Genomic DNA, 19,098 nt, shown 5'->3' with positions numbered 1-19,098 from the left:
GGGCTGACAATAACAAAAAGGAACGATCGGCAGCAGGTCTTTGGTAGTGTATAGAGCAGATGCTGCAGCTTTGTAACGGCAGCAGGAGATGATTATTTACATGCATGAAAACATTAAGAATAGCGATCCTTTTGTCATAGCGTCTTGTGAGCTTATCACAATTGTTGCTCTTTTTGAGTTAAGGATGCAAGCTTACGTTCGGTACGGTGAACACGATGTGGCGTACGATCAAAGTTTAGCTGTACATACATACGTAGAGAGTTTGACATCGTCGATTTTCCTTTCAAAGAGTGGAAACAGTGTGGATTATCTAATTTAAGAGTGTTGTTTCAGTCCCCTAGCTCAGCACGAGATATTATCAGCCAATGCCAAGCGCTAGTGCTTCGCAAAAGGAGCTGGGTCCTTCACAATACTTTAACACACTGGATCTTAAAACTACATGCCGTGAAGATTAAGCTCTAAAAGAAATCTTGCAAAAATACTGGACATCGAAATGTTTTATGTCCGTGGGAGTTGCTATTAATAACCATCACACGTCATATTAACAAGCGGATTGTGCGGCGGCGGAGCAGGGGCGGGCAATGCTCAAGCGCGAAGCTTTTGTGACCTTTGTGGTCTGTGCTTTTAGTTACCTGGTTCGGTATATCGGTATGTGTATCGCTGTGGAACGAAAATCCATACACGGGTATATAAGTGAGAAGGATAGACTAGACAATCGACCAAACACGCCACAGCAGAGTGGCATAAGCTAACCACGTTGGGTATCCGGTACGGAATGCGCTATACTTACTTGACGCGGGTTTTGACCGTCCACTACAAGGCCTTTTGTCCATTCACAACAAGACGCGGGTTTAAGTCGCTATAATTCAGCTGGTTCGTGTCAAGATGGAACTAGACTACGTCACCTATATACAAACAATGATGTGGCATCACCGTTGCATGTGGTATCCTTCGAGGGGTTCTTCGTCGACAGCTAGTACGGACGTAAGTCGTTCGTGTTACGTTTCCCGCGCTCTCCGTTGAATGCGTGGTGAGGAATCACCGGCGAAACATCACGAGCGCCTAAAGTCAGACCCACCGTTTGATGCTGTACGTGCCGTATGCTTTACCGGATAAGTTTGAAACTGATGTATTTGTTGAAGCTAGTACTACTCGTCAATCCCAAGGAGAGCACAGCGGTAGCTAACCTAAGCAAATCCATGATGCATTCTTAGAAGTCCGCTTAGCAATACTTATCAACTATGACGAACAACCACCTCAACTATCAGAGCGATATTCTATGCGTTTTAGAAAACTACGCCGTTTGAGGTACGGTATTCGCTTTTACGGCGGCTCGGAATGGAACGTGGCAGCGAAATTGTTGATCGTCTGCTCCAATGTAGCTTTTTTTTGGTCGTGACATGGTATAAAACATGCGCTTTGTTAATAACTGGAAGAAAATTATAGAGTGGCACGCCGTAGCTCTTCAAGGCTAAATGGAATACGCGTTGCCTTGTCCGGAAATACAGTATTCTCGGTGCAGGTATCTGCAGAACCACTCTTTGCCCATGTAGTTTTTGCTCCCTTTTTCCGGTGCCGACGCAACGTAAAATCCACTAGTTGCAGAATCAATCGTGGCTAATGATCTAAACTTCTTGTCAGGCCTTGGGTGCGTATAAGGACCTAATTTGTCGACTCACACCACCTTCCACGTCTGGGTCACAGGCTTTGTGGCAGGTAATTTATCTTTTCTATATGTTCCGTTTTCAATTCTGGCAGGTTTCGCAGCGATTAACGAGCCTTTAAATCGCATGCTTGATTTTCGACCAGATGAAGTGCTGGTGGATCGTCCGATTTGCCATACCGGGATGCTTGAGCTATTGGTGATACCGTCGAATAATCCGAAGACGCAAAAGGTTGGCATCAGAATGCTCTTGTCCTTGCACAGCAACGAACGTTATGTTTGTTGTTGGTCCTTAAGCCTACCTTGACGTTCTTGCTGCTTCAATTGCTTGCCTGTCTCTTAGGCCTCAAAGATAGCATCAAAAGTCAGCGGGAAGTCCTCGCCATCTGGGTCAACTTCGTAGCACTCCTCGCTATCAGCATATTTGCTTTGAGAAAGGCGGCTAAGTGCATTGGCAACAATGTTGCTCTGGCTTAATATAGATAATTCTCGATGCCAGCCCTTTCACAAAAGGACGCCAGCGATCTACACAATATCATATCACTGAAAGTTCGAGAGCGATAAGTTCTTGTGGTTCGTGTAGACAATAACACGGTGCCCAAGTAAAGCATTTCGGGTCTCGCAAAGCACTTCCACAATGAAGAGCAACTCAAGCTTCATCATTGCGTGTTTTCATTAAGCTTTCTGCTGAAGAACGCCAGTGGACGTTCTTGCTAGCTGACGCTGCCCCCCCCCGCCCCCCGACAAATTGTATGGGCTTATAGTCATCTGCGGTAATACTTGATCCACGGAGCTTGCTATCAAAAGCTGCATTAGGTGGAATTGTAGTCTGATTCAATACATTGAACGCGGTGATGTACTCATACAGGAAAAGACCCTTGCCAAACCACAGATTCGTCTAATTTTGTCATCACATTAGCAACCACCCAGATACGTTGTAAGATACTTATCGTAGCTCGTACCAGCCGGCACATAGTTTCTAATATCGAGTATTTTTATATCCGATGTAGCAATGCACATTTAACTTGGCTTCTTGATGACAGATTTGATATTGTCGGTACCGATGGCAGCAAACAAGTCTTTCTTAATCAAGTTGATATCGTACCGACCCGAGTTGAACTCGAATACTGGTCAAGCTGCTGTTTAACCTTACTATAGTCAGACCGCTGCTCACTAAAGCCGAAAATGGTATGGAAGTCGAAGAAGCAGGCATACTTTCTCTTCCTTAATCCAACAGTCCACATCAGGCATCTTGTAGGTCTCACCAAGTACAGCACCAGGGATCGCCATACCAGTCAAGCCGTAAGCATCAATGATTTTTTGTAGAAGCGACTTGTACATATCGACATCGTACTGTTGAATCTTCACGGATACACTACCGATGTATTCAAACATATCCGTGAGCAACAGTTTTGGATTATCATTTATAAAGCAACGTAACGCCTCAGCTATCAGCTACTGATACTGACACAGGAATATGCTCGTTCGTGAAGACAGTATTTTCACCGTGGTGAGTAACGGTAGATTTAAGAATGGCCTCAAAGTCGTAAACGATGAAGTGATCGATGTACTGGCCAGCATTCTTGATCGAATACTTTGTTAGCACTGATCGAATAGTGTTCTGAGCTGGTCTATAGATAGTCGGTTCAGCTGGGAAACTTTCGATGTTTACGAGCTCACACTATTTTTTTGTATGGTCTCGTAGCTTAAGGCAAACTGTCAGTTTAGTAGCCTCGACCAGTTTAGTAGCCTCGATTGTTTTAGCCTGTTATATTAAGCTAGATCACTGTCAACGATCATAACTGGCTTATATTAAGCTAGCGAGCTTTCATCTGGTCTCCTCCAGCAGTTTATACTGTACTCTGGCCTCACTTTCGTTTCTCCACCGTGCGGAAAATACGCGCCAAGTAGAGCGAAGCAGAGCTCCATTGTGCCGTCCAAGCCGTTCTTGTCGGCGCAGAGCTAAAGGCAACAAGTTAATAACCGAGAATACCGCATAGAACACTAAAGAAATACGTGACTACTGCACGCAAAAACAATCCTCACGAGCCCAAGCGCCGAGGGCCGCCTCCAATGCTTTCGAAGAGTGCCGAAAATGGCATTAGAGACTGGAACCTTCAGCGACAGGTGACTGACCGTCCTGTCGGATGGCAATATGTCCTGCACAAGTCACAGCAGATTGCTGAGCTCGTGTGTGGTGTGAGTGTAGGTGAGGGGTGGTTGCAGCGCTTCATTTCGCAGCTGTGGTATTTTACCGCTTTCATGACCTAACATGCACACCAAGTTAGTTATCTTTAAGCTTATGGTTTGCCTCAATCTTACTGATATACAGCGTTCGTCATCTGTGATATTGTGCACCAAGCGATTTATGTGCTTGCTGCACCACGATTGAGCAATACAAGGAAGCGGAATAGATACTTACTCGTGAAAGACTTGAGAAAGATACTGAAGTGCGGAAGACGAAGCCTTCGCGAAGTAAGAAACCTGTAGGACAAAAACAAAATGGCAGTTGAGGCACTGCCGCCCTTGTTAGAGGCGTAGATTCAACCTCAACAGGAAGCCTGGGTCAAGTGGGCCTGTACAAACAAATAAACCAATTTATGTCATACACTTTCATCCTTATGATGTTGAAGATATCTTTTTCCCAACATGCCTGGCACCTGTACCGCACTTTCTCGTGAGCAAATGCATACTATAATTAAGTCAAGGAGGCTACTAAACCGGCAAGACCACACATTTGTGAAACTGGAAATGTAACGGGGTACGTAGCCCTAAGTGTACCCTGGTTACATGAAGTGTGACACTTCACACTTCAGGTGTATGACACGTCATACTCCGGGATATTTGGTACAAGGTACCAAGGTCGTTCAAGCCAACCATTGGTCAAACGACATTGCATTTCTATAGGTAACTTCTAGTTTGTATTAAACCCAAACTTAACCTACCTATAAATATACTCAGTTTACAATCTACCTTATTTAGGTCACTTCGCTCTCTTTAAATAAAGAGGGGACCTGCGACCTGCCGTTCACGGAGAGTTTGTATACTCTCGGAAGATAACTTCCTCTAGCGCAAGGTGCTGTGTGACCCCGTCACACTTGGTAGCACTAGTAGTCAATCCACGCCACCGCGGGTAGACTATCTGAACCTCTCCGAAGTTCGTTGCCATGGATAGGAACGACTTCTCCCAAATGAACGACTCTCAGTTCGAATCGGCTCGGAAGATGACAGGCAACTTCGGGATGGAGGCCTTGCAGAGCCTGGTGGTGTCAACACCGGCTGGGCAGCTCGAGCGCGTCAATGCGTTCGACGCGTACGAGCAGGGCCTCATCGCGCATGTGCGGGAGAACCTGCAGGCTCCGGCGGCGGAAGCAAATCCGCCTCACCCGAAGCCAATACGGCTGAAGGTTAAGCCGTATGAAGGGAAGGAAGGCGAGAACCTTCACTTCTAGGTCCGAGAAGTAGAGCTCGCGATGGACGCGGCTCTGATCTCGACCGAGCAACTGCGTGTTGCCTTTGCACTCTCCAACCTTAGCGGCCGTGCTAAGAGTTGGGTGTACACACGGGAAGCAACATCCCTTGGATGTTTCACATCCCGGGCTCAGCTGTGCGAACAGCGCCAAGCCGCGTTCCTCCCGGCGAGCTACGAGTACCGCCAGCGTTCGCGCTTCCTCTCGTGTAAACAAGGGAGGTGCGAACTGCACGAGTATGTGCAAGAGATACGGAGGCTCACGGCGTCCTTAGTGGGAAACCCACTCAACGAACACATCAATATGACTGTGTTCATGGACGGCCTTCGAGTGGGCCCCGCACGCACTCAGTTGTTCCGGGTGCAGCCAAGCACCCTTGAAGAGGCGATTCAAGTTGCTCTTCAAGAAGAGTACAGCCATCGGCAGGCGCGTACGCCAGCCTCAGCATGGCCTGGGAGTTCCTTGTCTGCTCACGGTCGAACAAGCCCCAACGGACCAGTTCCCATGGAACCCGGGTCCGCCGAACAGCGTGACATCCGCTGCTTCGGCTGCGGGAAGATGGGCAGCTTCAAGCGCGACTGTCCCGCGGAGAATCTCCGCAGACGCTCCTTCCCCAAGCCCGTCCTCAAGAATCGCTGACAGAAGCCAGGATTCCGGGGACAGGGGAACGCCGGGAACCAGTAGGGGCGGAGCGCCCTACTGGGGAAGAACTAAGTCTTCGTGATTGGTCCGCGGGTGGCGCGTACCACGGGGATTTAGCCCCTGAGAGTCTTCGCACTCTTGAATCGGCGAAGAGCAGCGGCGGGTTGCTCGTCGTACACGGATGTGTACGGGGATACGATCATCCCTTTAGAATCTTGATCGATTCTGGGGCGTCGAAGAATTTCGCACGCCGCCAGACGGTTGCTCGCAACAGCAACAAGCTGTCCGATGCTTTGAGAGAAAGCAAGGGCAAAGGGACGGTGTCAGTGCGACTGTCCGACGGGAAGGTCGTCACTGTTCCCAACGTCCAAGTGGATCTGTCCGTCAAGTTTGAAGACTTTGACAGCCTCGAACAGTTCACTGTTCTTGATATGGATCCATATGATATGATCCTGGGTATGCCCTGGCTTGAGAAACATGAGCCCTGGATCGACTGGCGAGGCCAGGCAATCGGTGTCAGTCGCCCTGCGCAGTCCGACAGAGCATTGGTGAGTCATGTTCCCACCTCTGTCAGGACCCGGGGTGCCCGTAAGGGCTGCCAGGGTACCCAAGCAATTGGCAGATGCTTGGGAGTCGTCGACGTATTTGACGACTCCGAGGATGTTTTTATGGTGGCCGCGCCCAGAAGAGGCGCTGGCCAAGTGGGTACTTAGGTCCACAGGCGGGTAACTTAGTTCCGCAGACAGCTGCAGCTGTCACGAACACTGAGAACAGCGTGTTCAGAGTGGGTAACACAGTTCCACTCACGGTCGCCCAGACCTTAACTGAAGAGGAAGACGTCGGATACGCTTCCTGTGTAAGTAACACAGTACCACACGCGGTCGCCCAGACCTTAACTGAAGAGGAAGCCGTCGAACTCGCTTCCTGTGTGGGTACCACGGTACCACACGAGGCCACAAGTGCCTAGGATGTCGTAGCGCCGACATCCCTAGACGTGGGCAGCAAAGCTTGACGTCACGGTCGCCGTCGTCAACGACGCCGCCGCCGACTGAAGTCGTATCCGAACTTCGTTCAGATCGACGTCGCTTCAACCGACTCGGAGTCCAGGGCCCGGGCTCCTCCGACAAGGCCGGTGGAAGAGTGTTGTCACATCTTCGATGGCGAGACCGGTTTTAGCCGTCAAGGCATCTGGTGTCCACTTGGAACCGTTGCCAGAGGTTGCAGAGATACTGAACCTCGAGGAAATGACGGCTGAGTCTTTCCTGGTCAACCTCAAGGCTGGAGAGATTGCTAAGATGGTACTAATGAGACCTGAGACCACTCGGGAGGAGCTGAACGCCTCCTCTGTCTTGGACGAGAACGTCCTGAAAGACCTGAACAAGCAGCGTCAGACGCGCTTGGGTTCTGAGATCCTTAAGAACCCCAAGGATCCGGTGTATCCTTTGGTGACGGAGTATGCGGACGTGGTGAACAAACACCCACCGACCCAACTCCCACCGGATCGAGGCGTACGGTACGAGATTGATTTCGTGCCCGGCACAAAATATTGTGTCACGAGGCAATAGCCTCTCCCGTGCGAGCAGTGCGAGGTCATTGATGCCTTCTTCGCCGCGAAAGCGAAGGCAGGCATGGTGCGGGAATCGAAATCCCCGCACTCGACGCCGCCTTTCTGCGCTCGGAAGCCGAACGGAAAGTGGCGTCTCGTTTACGCTTATAACAAGCTGAACAACGCAACGGTGTCGGCCCAAACACCAATCCCACGTAAGGATGTGTTGTTGAACAACATGGCCGGGAGCGTGCTGTACAGTGCGCTGGGTTTGGTAGACGGATACTACCAAATCCTGATGCGAGAGAGCGATATCCCGCTCACCGCGGTAAGAACTCCAAGCGGCATGCTTTGGTAGTGGCTCGTCATACCGCAGGGCTTGTCTAACGCCCCGGCGACGTTCAATCGCCTGGCGACGCAGCTGTTCCGCCCTTTGTGTACCTTCGTACAGACGTACTTCGACGACATATTCGTCCATAGCCGTGCCGAAGGAGGCAAGACGGCCATGGAGGTGCATCTAAGACACCTCCGTCGGGGTTGGACGTAATGCGAGCGAACAAGCTCTACGCCAACATCGACAAGTGCGTTTTCGCGTCACCAGAGATTAAAGTTATCGGTTGCTTCGTAAGCAACGTGGGCGTTCGGGCTGACCCAGACAAGGTCAAGGCCATAGCAGCATGGTCGACGCCCCGATCCGAGAAGGATCTTTGAAAGTGGTTGGGCTTGGCCAACTACCTTCACAAGTACAGCGCAGGGTACGCGGGCTTCGCTAAGCCCTTGTCGAGCCTCCTTTAGAAGGACGTCGACTGGCGCTGGGAGCAAGAGCTCCAGGATGCTTTTGACAGCATCAAGGCCAGTCTCCAAGAGGCCCCTGTCCTGGTCCTGCCGGACGAGACGAAGCCGTTCTGCGTCGTCTGCGATGCCTCCGATTACGCTATCGGGTGTGCATTGCTGCAGGCCGACACGCCTGGACACGAACGAGTCATCTCGTTCCAGTCCAGGCAGCTCAAAGCCGCCGAGCGGAACTACCCTGTCCACGACAAGGAGCTCCTGGCAATGAAATATGCCCTTGTGAAGTTTCGTGTTCACCTTCTGGGCTCTAGGCCCTTTGTGATCTACACAGACCACGCGTCCTTGAGGACGGCGACTAACGCGCCAATCCCACGTAAGAATGTGTTGTTGAACAACATGGCCGGGAGCGTACTGTACAGTGCGCTGGATTTGGTAGACGGATACTACCTAATCCTGATGCGAGAGAGCGATATCCCGCTCACCGCGGTAAGAACTCCAAGCGGCATGCTTTGGTAGTGGCTCGTCATGCCGCAGGGCTTGTCTAACGCCCCGGCGACGTTCAATCGCCTGGCGACGCAACTGTTCTGCCCTTTGTGTACCTTCGTACAGACGTATTTCGACGACATATTCGTCCATAGCCGGGCCGAAGGAGGCAAGACGGCCATGGAGGTGCATCTAAGACAACTTCGTCGGGGTTGGACGTAATGCGAGCGAACAAGCTCTACGCCAACATCGACAAGTGCGTTTTCGCGTCACCAGAGATTAAAGTTATCGGTTGCTTCGTAAGCAGCGTGGGCGTTCGTGCTGACCCAGACAAGGTCAAGGCCATAGCAGCATGGCCGACGCCCCGATCCGAGAAGGATCTTTGAAAGTGGTTGGGCTTGGCCAACTACCCTCACAAGTACAGCGCAGTGTACGCGGGCTCCGCTAAGCCCTTGTCGAGCCTCCTTTAGAAGGACGTCGACTGGCGCTGGGAGCAAGAGCTCCAGGATGCTTTTGACAGCATCAAGGCCAGTCTCCAAGCGGCCCCTGTCCTGGCCCTGCTGGATGAGACGAAGCCGTTCAGCGTCGTCTGCGATACCTCCGATTACGCTATCGGGTGTGCATTGCTGCAGGCCGACACGCCTGGACACGAACGAGTCATCTCGTTCCAGTCCAGGCAGCTCAAAGCCGCCGAGCGGAACTACCCTGTCCACGACAAGGAGCTCCTGGCAATGAAATATGCCCTTGTGAAGTTTCGTGTTCACCTTCTGGGCTCTAGGCCCTTTGTGATCTACACAGACCACGCGTCCTTGAGGACGGCGACTAACGCGCCTCACCCCTCCCAAAGGATGGCGAGGTGGCTGTTCTTCTTCGTGGAATACAACTTCCGCGTCGAATACAAGCCGGGCAAGCTCAACGTGCTTGCGGACGCCCTCTCTCGGCGTCCTGACTATGAGTTGACTCACATCACGCGGGTGACAACGGATCTATATGATCGGATACGCATGGCGTATCGGGACGATGAGGCTGTCGCGCCTATCGTCAAGTTTCTTATGGCAGGAACGAGCGCGAAGTCCGACTGACTCTCGTCGCGACAGCGCTCACGGCTCCACCGATATGAGTGGAAGGATGGACTCCTCTATTACCGGGTGAAGCCCAATGATCCTCCACGGGTGGTCGTACCCAACGACGAGGATCGGAAGTTCGATATCCTCGCGGAGGCGCACGACGCGCCCTCCAGCGACCACTTGGGCCGAGAGAATACATTTCTGTCGGTCTCTCAGACCTTCTGGTGGACCCACATATACAAGTGGGTCGCCCGGTATGTTACGACATGCGAAACATGTCAGCGAGTCAAACACGGAGGGCACGCTTCGGCTCCACTACGAAGCCTGCCCGTACCGGCTGACTGTTGGAAGTCGATGAGTGATGACTTCATCTTTGGGCTTCCCGCCGACGGACACGGCAACACCGGAATTTTCGTCTTCGTGTGTCGGCTGAGCAAGATGGTACATCTTGCTCCAGTTCCCGTCACTGTTACGGGCGAACAAACCGCAAGGTTGTTCGTCGATGGCGTGTTCCGCTATCACGGTCTCCCGGAGACAATTGTCTCGGACCCGGACCCGCGGTTCACTGATGCGATTTGGAAACGCTGTTCCCTTTACTGGGGACTCGTCTGCAGATGTCCACTGCGGACCATCCGCAGACAGACGGCCAAACAGAGCGCGTCAATCGAGAGCTCGAGGACACTCTGCGCAGTGTGTGCGCGGCAGCACCACGTACGTGGTCGACGCAGCTTCCAGTTATTTAGTTTGCGCTCAACAACGCGGTGCACGCGTCCACGGGGTTCACGCCGTTCTACTTGAACGGCTTCCGCCACCCCAGAGTGCCTCTCATTCTTCGAGGAGATACTGACTCCTCTATTCTAAGTGGGTGAGACGGTCGGAAAGGCCTTTTACTCCCAGGTCTCGGATGTGAGACCAGTTTCGTTGCGGAAACAGGTGGAAACCTTTATATATACCAAGCTGAGCATTGTCAACAGGGTCCGCGATGCCATTGCAGCGGGCCCAATATAAACAAAAGGAGTACTCAGACAAACATGGGAGAGGGAGCTTAAGTATATTTGAGGTTGGGGACTTAGTGTTGCTAGACACGAGGAGCCTACCGCTTGACACTGTCAGCTCTGTCGGCAGCAACAAGCTGAAGCACCGCTTCATCGGATCATTTGCGATCCTTGCCAGACATGGTGCGTCGTACACCATCGACCTGCCAGAGTCAATGACGACGCTCTCGATGTTCTATGTTGGACGTCTTAAGCGGTACTTTGACCCGCAGGGGGTTGCTGACTCGCAGACCCCCTTGACCCAGCTCCTCGAAGCGGGAAGCGGTCACAGTCGTTGATGAGGGCGTCGGAGAAGGCACCCAAGCCTCGGTCGGGACGGCAAGGCTGCGGTCAAGACCGTACGCCGGAGGGCTCCATACGAACGGACCCCGGCGCCATACGCCGAGTACGCTGAGTACGCCGGGTACGCACCATACGCGTACGTCTGGGAGTGTGCGGCAGGCGGCTCCGGACGTGGCAACAAAGCCTCGATCCGTCGAATCATCCGAAAGGCCTCGTCCAGATCGGACGAAGAGACCCGGCGATCCACTCGCAGGTGCAGGCTCGCGACCTCACGCTCCAACAGGTCCAAGCGGCCTGCAAGACGAGCGAGCTCGCCCTGATTCCCGGCCTGAGCGGCCGCATCACCGCCAGTCCCAAGGCCAAGTGCAATCTCAAGCGCGAGGACACGTTGGCGGAGGCGGTCAACCTCAGGGCCCTGTGTCGGACCCGCAGTCGGAGCACTCGGACGAGAGTGGCTTTCGGGAGGCGCCGAGTACTCGTACTCGTACGAGGGCACCTCCGCCCCTGCTTGACCGGAATGAAGAGGTCCACTTTCACGTGGAGGGGATCCTCAAGGAGCAACGGCGTCGCGGTAAGCGACAGCTCCTCGTGAAGTGGAGGGGTTATGCCCACTCCGAGAACTCGGGGGAGCCGATTGAACGACTCCCGATTGACTGCCCGAAGGCTGTCGCAATCTGGGAACAGAAGCGGCGGCAGCTTCATAAGTAGTCCGGGGCTTCTTGCCCGAACGGGGTACGGACGATGAATACATTCCGTATCCGTGCGCATTGTGAGCGCTAGAAGCCGCGCGCTTCAGGATGTCCCTTGGCAGCATGCGCTTGTTGACCAAGTGGGCAAACCTCACACGAAGATCACGCTGGTATAGGATGCGGGACAGCAGCTGATCTTCATGGAGTTCCCGTAACTCCGTGGGTGAGTACTTAAGCGTCGACACCCATGTCCATAACATGTCCTCACAAGTACTCCACGTGGGACAGTTCTCGGGCATAACCCAGGGGTATCCCCAAAGAGGATAGATACCACCCCGGGTCTCGGGCTTCTTACGACAAGTCGTGAAGTCCTTGAGAGGGATGCGGTGTGGCGCGAGAAGCACACACCGAGCAGCCTCCATGTTGTCAGCGAACAGCTGTTCTTTCTACACAAGGGCACGTTCGTAGATGCCCCTAGAAGTGTGGTCGCCCACAAGGCCACGAGGAGCGACGAGAAGCTCTAAGAAGAGGTCAGCCCCAGAGCTCTCCTCGGGAGGCCAATACCCTCTTGAGTTGATGGCAGCTCCCTGGCTGACGGGTGCCACCACCGAACCCCCACACACACGCTGGGCAGCTTGGAACTCCTCCTGCTGCTGGTCGAGGTCATTCGAGACCTCCCCGGGCTCAGCGATAGCACCCTCCTCCTCTTCTTCTTCCTCCTTCTCCTCCTCTTCTCCCGAGGAGTCGAAGATACTCTGATAGGAGTGGAGACTTAGAAGCTGTACGCTTCTTTGAGGGCTCGGCGCCTTCGGCTTTAGAGGCCTTAGCACGCGCAAGACCCTCGGCAAGCGAGAGACGTTTGCGAGAATTCTCTTCCTCATCGCCACCGGCTTTGGAAGAGCACTTAGCCTTGACCGCCGGACTCTCCGAGCGCACAGACGGTCTGGGACTGTGATCACCTTGATCACTAGCGAGCGACTGCACGCTGTCATCCTTGTGCTCACTGGGCACTGGGCTATGCCCTCCCACAGAGCCCACAGGAGCATCGTGCGTGCTCTCGAACTCGGCATCGTCCTCACGGCCAGAGTTGAACTCACGTTCCACGAACCGAGGTTTCGGACGATTGTCCGAGGCCGAGGGCGACGGACTGCGGCGCTTGCTTGTTCGCTTGGCCACAGCCGCGTCACCCGAGGAACCGATCGCCTCGGAGGCCACCTGAGTAGCCTTCTTGAGTGCGAGCCTTTGCCGTGAGGCTTAGTGCTCTTGGCTTGCGCCTTACCGGCCGCAGTCTTGGAGCGTGTCTTAGCACCGCTCTCTGCAGCCACGAGGCATGGTAACGGTCGAATAGGAGACCTAGACGAAGAGCGCACAGGTTGCTGCTCGAGGCTCCAACTGTGAAGTGAGCCTCCGCCGCGCTCGCGCGGCCAAGTCAATGGTTTTCGACTTTGAGAATGAGAGTTTTTGACGAACACTTCTGATTGGTCGGTAAACAGAAACTAAGTGGGGGAGGATGTAACGGGGCACGTAGCCCTAAGTGTACCCTGGTTACATGAAGTGTGACACTTCACACTTCAGGTGTATGACACGTTATACTCCGGGATATTTAATACAAGGTACCAAGGCCAAGGTCGTTCAAAACCAGCCATTGGTCAAACGACATTGCATTTCTATAGGTGACTTATAGTTTGTATTAAACCCAAACTTAACCTACCTTTAAATATACTCAGCTTGCAATCTACCTTATTTAGGTCACTTCGCTCTCTTTAAATAAAGAGGGGACCTGTGACCTGCCGTTCACTGAGAGTTTGTATACTCTCGGAAGATAACTTCCTCTAGCGCAAGGTGCTGTGTGACCCCGTCACAGGAAAGATAGCTTTATAAAAAACGTTTTACCTGTTATTTATTTGTTAAAAATCTCAAAAATCGGCCTGTTACTCCTCATTTCAACGCTACCTCATATGTGTCAATTGGAATATTAGATGGCGAGTTATCGCAGATTTAGTAAAATCACTCAATCGAGGCTACTAAACTGACACTTTGCCGTAGCAGAGCTAACGAAAATCATCTCACACTTTGAGCATTGATACTTAGACTGGAGCTGATCAATGTTCTTTATGTGCAATGCATGGCTCTCATGGGAAAGGATATCCATAGATACCCCCTCTTTCTCCGAGCGACGGGTACACTCAGCTTTACATCCATAGAGTAGACGCTAATAGCTAACAACGAGCTGTAGGAGATCAATCGGTTTGAAGCCACGGAGCAGGCTAAGCGTAAAGCTGATACCCTTATGAGCAGTATCTCTTAAAAACTTCCTTAACATGAGCCTGGATCCGACGAGGATCATTATTAGCATGCTGATTCAAGTTCCACGCGATACAGGGAAACACACACTTGTTTGTTGGTCTTGGGGAAGTTGATTACGTACTTGTTGTCGCGTATAATCTTAGGGATAACAACTTCACTATCACCAAGTGCATGCCCACGGAAGTATATGTAAATCTTAAACCCGGTAATCGTCTTCAGCTTTTAGCCAGATTTGGGGTAGTTTAGCGTATTAGCCAGCTCCATTGACCTTATTTTTGAGATAATTTTCTTTAGGATGTCAGATCGCCTGTTGAGGGTCTCAAATACGTAAGTGGTAGCCAGATTCGGGTGCCAGTACTGGGTAAAATTTCCATCCGTTAGACTTATGAGATCGTACCCAAGAGCAATGTTTACCTTGAAGGCGTTAGTCTGGGTAGCAAGCACGTTCTCGAGCTTGTCATAGAACTCAGCAGTCTGGATACCTTCATACAGATGGGACTCCATGTGCTTGCCGTTGTAAAAACGATACTTGGGATCCTTGTAATAGTCCGGGGAAATGTGCTTCTTCTAGGTCTCGACGGAGATCTTGTACTGCCTCGCAAATAGCTTCTGATTGGTCGGATGGGAAACGTTGCTAACCCAGTTCTACCACGCACCTTAACGCGGTAAGGTACTACCCCAGCAAATGGCATCAATATTTAATACCTTCGAGCTCGCATTGCCTGTATACTCTTGTCTCTACCATTCCTGTGGAAATGACTTTATAATTTTTGGATCTTGTATCAGGATCGACTTTATATCTAACCCCTATACAACAAATTTCAAAATTAATTAATTAAAATACTTTGTGTACGATCTGTCGAGCGTTTGCAAAACCAGCGATAATATTTTGAATCGTGAGACTTGATCCAATTGAACGTCTTATCAATGTACTTGATTTTGATTCCAATAACCGTTCTTGGGAGTAAATTAAGTGCCAAATCCTGCCTGGAGGCCTCAGATACGATATCACACTTAAATAGGAAGTGGGTATAGGAGTCATCCACTCCCACTAACGACTCTGGCTTTCGATTTCTGTACTTGCCAAATTCTAGCATCGTCTCGCTTAAAGAAGTAAGACCGCGGTCTCGACAATCCTTACAATATTTGTAGAAACCCCTGTACCGGCGTTGGCAGCCGAGGCACACCTTATAGTGCCCACTAGGGTTGGCAATTCACGACTATTAACAGGTATATTAGCGATTATAATCGTTTACATTCCCAAGTTAACATTAATATTAACTGTGAATATCGAATGTTCAATTTCTGGCGTATGGTGATGCTGCCAGTAGGTTGAAGTCCCGCGAGATCGCTCTGCTCGAGCAAAGATCTCGCGTGAGACTCACAACACAACTAGCGCCCCCACCCCGACGTCTTTCCCTGCCGTGCAAGCTCCGTTCATCTCCACAAAAGCTCAGCCCGACGCTGCTGGATATAGCCCCTTCTGACGGTACACCAATTCTCGCGCGTGTGTGCGACGTTCAAGTCGCTTTCAAACATATTGACACAGTCTGATACAGGGTGTGAGCTTAATACGAGCGCTCAACAGTATGGCACCGTCACAGCATGAGATATGGAGGCTTTACACCGTTGCAGTTGCCCGCGTCAAAGGAGCTAAGCCCCACCCGGACGCCAGCTGCAATGCATGTGGCGAGGTGCTGAAGAATGCGCAGCCTTCGCGTAACATGCTCACACACGTGTTGAAGTGTGACAAGGTCGACGCTGAGTCGAAACAGCGGTGGCTTCGGTATGACTCACAGCGTCGTCACGAAAAAGCATCTAAGCTGCTGACCCCAGCAAGACGCTCAGCTAAAACTCCGTCGTCTATTAGTAAGCGCTTATTCCATACACCCCAGAGTGGGTCTCCACGCACGGGCTCACGCAAGAGACCACGCAGTTCTTTAAACAAGTCGATCAAGCAGAGTGAGGAGGACAATTTCTTACGGGTTGCTATGGGGTTCATTGCTACCGGTATTCCTTTTCGAGTGATTGACGACCCTCATTTCCGCGCTATGTTTGATTATCATCTCGCCGGCAGCTTTCAGAGGGCCCTGTTGGATTTAATTTTCAAGCGTGAGATGGACCGGATAATTGCTTTGATGAGTGGAGTTTCCGGGTGGACGCTCGTGACGGATGGCTGGTCCAACGTTAATGGTGACAGTATCATTAATTTTGTTTTTGTGAATCCTAAATTTCCTCCTGTCTTTTGGAAATCAATTAATACGAGAGCTGAGGTACACACCGGGCGTTATATTGCAGACACTATTCTATCCACTATCCTCGAGCTTGAAGAAGCGGTCGGAGCTGGGGCAGTTACCGCCGTCGTTACCGACAACGCCGCGAATATGAAAAAGGCTTGGAAGCTTGTCCGGATGGAGCGCAAAGGTATGGTGTGCACTGGGTGTGCAGCACATGGAATGAATCTGCTGATAAAAGACATCTTTAAAATGAAGTTTTTTAAAGACGTCCTCGACAAGGCACAAGCCCTAGCTCGTTTCATCAGGGGTCGGCGTGGCCTGTGGTCGTGTTTTCGGGATGCTCAAAAACAACTTAAGAAGCGAGGAGAAAAACGCCGTCGTCTCTCGCTGACGGTGGCAACACGCTGGTACACCCATGAGAAATGTATCGCCAACGTGGTTCAAAATCGAGATGTCATTGCTGCTATTTTTTCCGACACAGCCTTTCTAAGGAACTACAAGGGCTCAGACCTGGAAGAAGCGACGAAGACCTTCAAGGATGAGGAGTTCTGGCAAGACGCTGCTGTTACAGTCGCTATAATCCGGCCTATCAACACGAGCCTTCTGCCTTTGAGCGTGATGATTGCAGTATTTCGCTTGTTTACCACCAATTCAGTTGGCTGCGAACTCACGATGTCTACACAAAATCCTTGGATGGATGTAGTACGGAACTTCAGCTGCAGGTGCTTCGCGCAATCGAGGACAGAAAAAAGAAAATTTGCTGGAAGCCACTGGGGATTGCCCATATGCTGGACCAAACAAAATCGATGGATGGGCACGACTCAAAAAAACTGATAACTGATGCTACTGAACTTGCCAGGAAGCTAGAGCTTGTCGATCGATCTCAGGAGGATACGTTCCACAATGAGCTGCAAGAATTTGTTCTGGAAAAATGTAGCTGGAAAGGGACGGAGCGCTTAGACAACAATCGGTTCAGCCCATTGAGCTGGTGGTCACTTCCTGATACCAAATACCGTCTGGTGCAGTCGTTTGCGAAGCTACTATTATCAATACCGACATCGTCAGCTTCTAGTGAGCGCAGCTGGAGCATCCACGGATTTATTTACACTAAACTGCGCAATCGCCTTACTCCTGAGCGGGTTAGCAGACTCGTTTTCGTGTACACCAATATCGCTCGGAAAACTGAAGTGAACCATATCATGTACCAGCTCTTTCCTGAAGCTTGTGACGGTAGTGACTCCAGCGATAGCAGCGACGATAGCGAAGATGATAGTGGGGAGCTCACAAACGACTACCAATCGCCATCACCCACAACAAGGCATCTGCGGACAAAACCAACTGGCTCTGGATCACCAACAGCAGTACTTCACGAGGTAAGTCTTAATGATAGATTCACCACTCCAGTTTTCAATGGACGAGAGCAACCGATATGCCAGACAAGATAGATTGAGCTGCAAAACAAATAATATATATAATTCCCTTCTCAAAACACTACCGCACACACACAAGATGATAGTCAACACCGTTGCATCCACAAACACACTCGAGACGAGCCGGTATTGGCGCTCGCCGGGCCCGGTGCACCATTTCAATGCAGAAAGCTGACCGATCATAGTTCGCCACTCAGAAAATTAAATTCATCCATGAAAGGGAGTCTCAATGACTGCACTGTCAGCTCTCCTCACTGAGTGTATGCAACTTTGAGCACGAGGCAGTCTTCTTTTCATCAATTTTCCCTTCTTCATGACCACGACTTCATTTCCAGATCAGCGTTTAGCGCAAAATCATCTGTAAGCTGCAAAATTGTTGCTCCAGTGCATTACCTCCTAGCGTTTCCAAGTTATTGATCATTTTGCAATTTGAAATGCTAGACTATCACAATAGAAGCAATAGAGTTAGCAAGACTCACGCACAGCTATGTCGACAAATATTGTAGTGCTACTGATCGCGATATCTTTAGGGTTTCAAACCGCTAACTGATGTTTCGGCTGCACTTGACCGCAATACCTTATCCTCTTCCCGGCTCGGATCTTCCAACCATCTCAGGTAGCGGTGCTTGCATTGCACCAAACATTCACAGATTTTTCCGTGAAAGAACCAATCCAAAATTGTGCCTGGCCACCTCCGTAAAGACTCCATCATCCCATAGAAATTATCTCGGAATGGCAGTAGCTAGCGTCGTGACCGATGTGCGTACTCTTGGCTTCTTGCTCTTGCGTTATGAGCTCCGTCAACTAATCTCCCTCATAATTACTGGTACCTCACGATAATAACTGCTCGAGTGCCGCAGACACATCAAATTTCTAAGAAACAATAACACATAGTCACCTGCGTTTCCTCGAAGAATACGTTGTAGCCTCTCAGGCTGTCCACTCGAACGATCGCCTTCCTCGAAGCCTTGGGAGCGCATTATTTGACAGTCTGTACCGCAAAACATGCAGCAGCAGGCGTTGAGCTTGATCTCTACGGTGAACACGAGAAGTAGTCGAAGACAATGCCCCGGTCTACTGCGGTGCAAGAGTACGCCGTAGTTGAGGGAGCAGAGTGCATTGTGGTCGCACTACAGCCGCTGTCTTCGGCAAACAGATCCAGGTAGCTACCGCATAGCTTCGGATTTGTAGCGCTCTCCGACTAGTGCATACCCATGCTCAATTCTCCTTGCCATAACCGCTTCGCTATGCGAGTGGAAGTCGGTTGTACAGTAGCCCGATTGTTTGTTTGAATTGTCACTGTGAAAATTAGTTATTCATTGTTATTAGCGATTAATAACCCATTCAGCTAATTTAGCTGATATTAACGGTGAATATCAATTGCCAACACTAGTGCCCACCAAAAAGCTTAGCACACTCTGAACCAACGAAGTGA

At 51.0% G+C, this 19,098-nt stretch overlaps 2 protein-coding genes across 2 annotated transcripts; both read left to right on the top strand.

Moving 5' to 3' along the window:
• Positions 1-16,047: 16,047 nt before the first annotated feature.
• On the top strand, positions 16,048-16,652 carry PITG_18142 (uncharacterized protein; the record flags this gene model as incomplete). Its single annotated transcript, XM_002896256.1, has 2 exons — positions 16,048-16,556; positions 16,598-16,652. The coding sequence occupies 2 exons, from the start codon at positions 16,048-16,050 to the stop codon at positions 16,650-16,652; spliced, it is 564 nt and encodes a 187-aa protein (XP_002896302.1).
• A 387-nt stretch (positions 16,653-17,039) lies between these two features.
• Positions 17,040-17,494, top strand: PITG_18141 (uncharacterized protein; the record flags this gene model as incomplete). Its single annotated transcript, XM_002896255.1, has 3 exons — positions 17,040-17,128; positions 17,171-17,420; positions 17,486-17,494. The coding sequence occupies 3 exons, from the start codon at positions 17,040-17,042 to the stop codon at positions 17,492-17,494; spliced, it is 348 nt and encodes a 115-aa protein (XP_002896301.1).
• Positions 17,495-19,098: the final 1,604 nt, after the last annotated feature.

The sequence above is a fragment of the Phytophthora infestans genome, genomic scaffold (genome assembly GCF_000142945.1).
Source record: "Phytophthora infestans T30-4 supercont1.63 genomic scaffold, whole genome shotgun sequence".
Lineage (NCBI taxonomy): Eukaryota > Oomycota > Peronosporomycetes > Peronosporales > Peronosporaceae > Phytophthora > Phytophthora infestans.
This window is presented reverse-complemented; position numbering and strand designations above follow the sequence as displayed.